At 44.4% G+C, this 6376-nt stretch overlaps 1 protein-coding gene across 1 annotated transcript; it reads right to left on the bottom strand.

The window, feature by feature from the left end:
• Positions 1–235: 235 nt before the first annotated feature.
• EFCAB10 (EF-hand calcium binding domain 10) lies at positions 236–3690 on the bottom strand. Its single transcript, XM_056515714.1, has 4 exons — positions 1809–3690; positions 1518–1682; positions 1157–1238; positions 236–631 (listed from the first exon to the last, which is right to left on the bottom strand). The coding sequence occupies exons 1-4, from the start codon at positions 1906–1908 to the stop codon at positions 595–597; spliced, it is 384 nt and encodes a 127-aa protein (XP_056371689.1). The 5' UTR covers positions 1909–3690; the 3' UTR covers positions 236–594.
• Between the last annotated feature and the right edge of the window lie 2686 nt (positions 3691–6376).

Raw genomic sequence — 6376 nt, 5'->3', positions numbered from 1 at the left:
CGCAGAAGGAAGGAATATGTCTCTGTTTTCTTCATACAAATTAAGATAGTCTTGTACAGAAAAAACAATCTCCTAATTTTTTCCAAAAGATTTTTCCTTATAAATTGCATAGTGTGTGCTAAGTTTGAAAATACCACTTGGAAGTGCTAACTACCTTTACCTGTGGACATTTGTCATAACTTGCTGAAGTTGTTTTTTCCATAAAAATACCTGAAAAATCAAAACCCAGCAGAAACCCAAAAACCAATTTAATTTTATTCACTGGTAATGAGCCAACAGGTAACAATCCTTTACTGTAAACTATAACCTGAAGGAGGAAACTCCAAAATACTATTTCAGTTGCATAAGAGATCTCTACTTTTTTTAACCATCTAATTATATTAAGAAAAGCAATTCCTAACGATACTCCCTCCAGAGCCTGCTAGACATGAGCACATTCTTGTCATTTGTCCTTTTCAGCTGATTGCACCTTTGAAGGGCAGGGAAGATGAGAAAAAGAGTGTTGCTTAAAATCGACTCTTCATTGCTGACAAACCAGAAGAAAAATTGGGGAAGATGCCTGTTTATAATATATATAGCAGACCGCTGCTCAAACTAATACACAGACCAGCTCTCCAGCATCTTTTTCTTCCTAAAACAGAAAAAGAAAATCTCTAGTTAGATAATGAGGATAATTAGTTCATTACCTTTCAGTGATTTCAACCATTAAGAAAAAATTGCTTCTAGAACCATGCCTTGAATATGGGGAATTATTTGAATTCTGAACCTATTTCATCTCCAGCTGTGGTAGCACCTCTGGCAAAGAAGACAACAGGGTCTCACAGTTCCACATTCCTAGATGAGTATTTTAACCCCCGGGCTGTCTGATGACCTGTGCTCTGACCTGGGGGCAGGTGCCCTGAGAGGATCCTGAAACTGAGGTGGTGGGAGGGCATGTAGCTTGGTTCACCTTACAGCAAGGCAGGAAGGTCAGGCAGTAACTGACCTTTTTTTAGTCTTGCAATGCAAAGTGACACAGTCAAGCTTAAACTAGCAAGTTTTAGCTTTAATTATGTAGCTTTGTAAATAAAGAATAAATCTCACTGAAATACCTCCTATGGACATCCCCTCCCCCCGAAAAAAACCTAAAAAACCCCACAATTTCAAATAAGCTTACATTCCTTTCTTGAATACATCCAATGTGATCATGTTATCTTCCAGCTCCAAATCCTCAGTGCTCAGTCCCAAAGTTTTAAGAGCTAAAGTTAACAAAAGAGAACATCTTATGCAAGTCTATGGAAAGGCAAATTGAAATCTAAAGGTGCCTAGATCTAACAGAAGGTAAAAGTGTGTAGCATAACAACATGTAACTTAAAAACTAGGGAACTTAACCACATGCAACTTTTTCAACTTTCCAAGTTCCAGGTCGTGTGGGCAGCTGTGTGGATAATTCTAAAGTATACAGACGGGTAATGCAGCTATTTTAATAACTGTACAAGCAGACAGTTGGGTGTGAGCCGGGGCGCAGGCGGACGCACCTTCCCTGTACTGCTCCAGCCTGATGTAGCCCTGGCCCAGCACATCCAGCAGGCCGAACATGGCGTCCACGTTGGCCTCGTCCATGAGGAACGGGTACCGGCCCTCGGCTCGCCTGCCAGCCTTTACCTTCTCCAGCACCTGGATCAGGAACTCGCGGGGCCTTTCTGCAACGAGTCAGTGTCAGAGCGCCCGCGGGCACCGGGCCCTCAGCCGGGGAGCGGAGGCCGCGCTGCCCCCGCTGCTCCCGCTGCCCCCGCTGCCGCCCCGCTCCCGGCCGGGCCTGCGCGCACCGGGGCGGTGGAAGAGCAGCAGCGCTCCGAGGCGGTGCAGCAGCTCGGGCAGCCGGTGCCGCCGCAGGTACTCGCGGCTCTCCTCCTCGCCCGCCGCCATGCCGCGGGGCCGGGGCCGGCGGGAGCCGTGAGGGCCGGGTCGGCGGAGGGCGGGCGGGGCAGCCGGGCCCGCAGCGGCTCCTGACGCGGCACGCTCGGGGGCCGAGCGGGAAGGGAAGCGGGAAGGAAAAACGGACTTTGCTGGAAGTCGTCACGTTAGCATCGGAACAGACACGCCTCGATCCCGGCTGGGTCCCGGCTCGGCGTTGGTTCGTGGGGAAAGCAGATTACCCGCGGTACTTTTTAACGCGTGTGCAGGTGTTGGGCACCTGTTAATCTGGAGAAGACTAATGACACCCCCCTCAATGCATATAAATACCTCAAAGACCGCTGCCAAGACGATGTGCCAGACTCTTTTCAGTGGTGCCGGCGACAGGAAGAGAGTAGCACTGGCCATGAACCGAAACACAAGAAGTTCCACCTCAGCATGAGAAGAACTTTCCGTGAGGGTGGCGGAGCACTGGAACAGCCGCCCAGGGTGTCTCCCTCTCTGGGGACATTCCGAACCCGCCTGGACTCGCTCCGTGTCCCTGTGCAGGTGTCCCAGCGCAGGCTGGACAGGGTCATCTCCAGGAGTCCCTCCCAAGCCTAAGGATCCTGTGATTCTGTGTTCTCACCTGCAGCCTCATCCCCTTCCAGCGGCGGTACCACCTTCACCTCCCACCTCCCAGGCACAGCCCTGGTTCATCCCCACAGTGTCAGGGGCTGCCGGGATGTTCCCCGTGTTCCACACCCGGACGAGGTGCAAAACCAGTGGCCCAGCAACTGAGAGTGAGAGAGTTTACATTTTAAAACCATTCTTGAGTCTTGCAGCATAGCCTGTGCAAACAGAGAAGAGACATCAAAGAAGCTTTTGACTGTACTACCCACTGTTGATAGGAGAACCATAATCAAGCAGAGCATCCCACTAAAAAAAAATAAATTAAGGACATTTACAAATATATAACTACTTGCTATCAAATAAAATCAGACAATGATAAATAAGCATACAGTAATGAAGAATAGTATTCCTGTGAAAGGTCTAAAACACTAAATATATTTTTAATATATAAATATATTTAACTATTTGCAAAACTATCACAAGACATTACTAGAATTCACTTATTTTTTCTTAGATAAAGTGGGAGAAAGGCAGCATGCAAAGCTGCAGAGACTATATAGCCATGTACTGTCTGTATTTTCTATTATTTTAAACTGACTATGTTACCTGCTTTGAGTCTCAATTAGGGCTAGAGGCACTGTAGGTTTCTAACAGTTGCCTTTATGACAGTGGCCAGACGTGATGGAAAACTCCTTTTCCTGAGTAAAACATTCCACAGTCATTCAGTCCATTCCTGCATGTCTTTCTCTGCCTTTCTGTGGAGTTTGCAACACATTAGCAAAAAAATTTCATTAAAAAAGAGCCATAGGAGAGAGTGTAGATTGAAATGTGGAGAAGTACAAACAGGAGAAGAGCTGGTCAGTGGAGGAGAAATAAAGATGTGGAAAATACATTCTTGAAAATGAGAACCTAAGGATAGGAAGATTGACAGGAAAAGAAGAAGCAAGTGAAATACGGATAGGTAAGTGGGTCAAGGAAACCAGCATTTGGCAAAGGATACTTCTCCTTTAGTAGTCAACAAAGATAACCAGTATAAAATACACTTTAAGGCTACAATTTTAGGAATAAGCACAGGAATTACAGATTTAAGTGTGTCTCCCTCAGGAATGTTAAAAAAAAAAAAAATCACTAAACAGAACAATTCCCTATTTTATTTACAATTACAAATGTATTTTTTAAAATTATATTTCACTGTTCAGGAAGCATAATTTATTTACTTGAAAAAATATTCTGATATATTCTGAAAATATTCTGACTATTATGAATGAATAGTATGTTTATTATTTATGTAATAATTAATTATCCTCAGTTCATATAATGATAGTACCAGCTATATATATGGATCCTAAAAGCATGATAGTGCAGGATAATTTGTAAGGAGCTCGCCTGGGCTATTGTAAAGGAAACTGAACTTCTGGTGGCTAAGAAAAACAGGATTTGACAAACATCTGAAAGTATTCTGGTTCCATTATAGAGATGCTGCTAAATGAGTTTTAATAAAGAACTAAAGGACCAAATTATTTTCATCTGTTTAAAGTGGTTATATAAATTAGATTTGTTTAAAAGGCTTAATACCTGTTGTGACAGAAGCTGAGCCTTCTACAGAATATCACTAGTAATTTAAGCCTTTTATCTAATTTAATAGGGCTAAATAGACTACAATGAGACTTTAAGAGTTGTAATGAAGAGAAACAGGGACTGCAGGTCAGATATGCAGCTGGTTCCAGAACTACCATTTGTCTTGCAGGGGAAAACAGGCAGATGGACATGTTCTTTCAATGGAAGTGTCAGCAGACTGAAGTCCAGGGCTGTGGGAAAAGACAGGAGGAGTATGGGCTGGGAAAGGTCCCTAGATGTGCCACAGGCTTCCTGTGCACACAGCTGCTGAGAGCAGCTCCTTTAAGGCTTTACCTGCCTCTGCTGCTCCTCAGCATGGACACTGGGAAGCACTCCGCTAGGAGCAAAGGGTGAGCTGTAGGGATTGGTCCTGCCATTCCTGTAACTGCTTTGGAAGAGCTCCACCACCTTCCCTCTGTCCCCAAGGACTTCCAAGATACAGGTGAGCTCTTCATCAGGGGACTTTATACTATACATTTACAGAGGAAAGTGCTTAACTACAGAAAAACTGAGCTTCCAAGTATTAATTATCACAACAGCCAGAACCTTTTTTTTGTTGTTGTTGTTGTTTTTACTGTACAGAGCAGCAGAATAATTAAGTTGAAATTGTCCTCAGAAGATCATGTGGTCAATTCCCTTTCCTCCTCAAACTGGGCTAATTTCAAAGACCAGCTCAAGTTGCCCACAGCCTTGTCAAGTTGTTTACTGTTCCACAACATCATTTTCTCTGTGTTCCAGTGCTCAACTACACAGGAATGGTATCAGCCTGTATCCCTGAACCAAGCCCAGCTTCCCCCATAGGCTTCTAGAGATGCAGGATAAGGAGTCCTTCACTCAGACATCTTGGGGATAGCACCTCAGTGCCCAAAACATACCAAAGCTCTGAGCACAGACCTCTCCAGTTAAAACCTGAAGCAAAGGCAGCCATGAGTCTACCTTGTCACTTCCCTGTCCTCTGTCACTGGGTCACCTACCACATTTTACTTACTTTTCCTTCCATGTTAATGTACTAGAAGTGTCCTTTACATCGTCACTAATTCAACTCCAGCTGAGCTTTGGCTTTCCTGGTTGTGTTTCAGCATGCCTAGGCAGTGTTTATTCCTCTAGGGTAGTCCACCCCTGCTTCCACAGTCTGTGTACTTGCCTTTTGCCTCTGACTTAGGAGTTCTCCATTCAGCCATGCTGACCTTCTCCCATGTCTGCTCAGCTTCCTGCAGATCAGATTGGACAGTTCCTGTGCTTCAGCTAGCTCTCCTGGGCCCTTTAGGTCAGTCTTCTGTGGGATTCTGACAACACAATGTCTGCAGGACATAAAGTCTGCTGTCCTAAATTCCAGGGTTGAAATTCAACTATTTATCTTCCTCAGAATCTAAAGCTTTGCTGTACTGTAGTCACTGCTGCCAAGGCTGCCACCAGTGTCAGTGCTCCCAGCAGCCCTTCCTTATGTGTGAGCAGCATGTCTAGCATAGCCCCACTCAGCTTGCTGAGCCTTCCTGTCAAAAAATTGTCCTTGATGTACTACAGAAGTAGCTACATCACCACTTGTGCCATCCCAGTGCCATTCCTCCACAAGAGCTCATAGTCATCAGTCTAAGCTGTGAATGCTGGCTTTTTTTTTCTTTCCCCCAGTCATCTGCAAAATAAATCTGTCATCAGAAATCATGTACTGGGAAAAATAAATCAGGAATTACAAAAATATTTCTTGTTCCTGAGTCAAGGAGAAGTAAGAATAAGTCACAAAATACCCAGTTTGATATCAGAAGACTTTACTGTCACAGAACTGTTCATTCTTCAGTTAGTTGAAAAGCCATGAAACTGATTTCCTGGAACTATGGCTGGACTCCTGCTGAAGGCAAAGGAAAAAAAAGAAGTTATTTGAGCAGGAGCCTGCATTCTTTGAGATATACAGTGTATTTTGCTGTTTAAGTATGGCTCTGAGCCCATAGCTCTTCAAAGCACAGATGCTTTTATTCCATCAGTATCTGTAGAATGAGTTCACACTACGGAGTGAGAGGGATCACAGGTCCCTCTCCATTGCCTCAGTGTCTCTGACACCCCATAGCTCAAACAGACATTTTGAGCAACAAAAAGTGAGGAAACAGATGTATGGCTTGTGCATCTCCAAAGCTTTGTGTTTCTGAAGAGGAACCCCTGTCTTTTCCTGCACTTGACTGCAAATACACACATCTAGTCTAACTGTAGTCACTTCAGTCAGTACTTTGTAAAAGCAGAGTTACCAGGAAGAGCCCTT

Source organism: Oenanthe melanoleuca, chromosome 1A (genome assembly GCF_029582105.1).
Source record: "Oenanthe melanoleuca isolate GR-GAL-2019-014 chromosome 1A, OMel1.0, whole genome shotgun sequence".
Classification (NCBI taxonomy): Eukaryota; Metazoa; Chordata; class Aves; order Passeriformes; family Muscicapidae; genus Oenanthe; species Oenanthe melanoleuca.
Note: the sequence above shows the minus strand (reverse complement) of the source record. Positions and strands in the feature narration are given on the sequence as shown.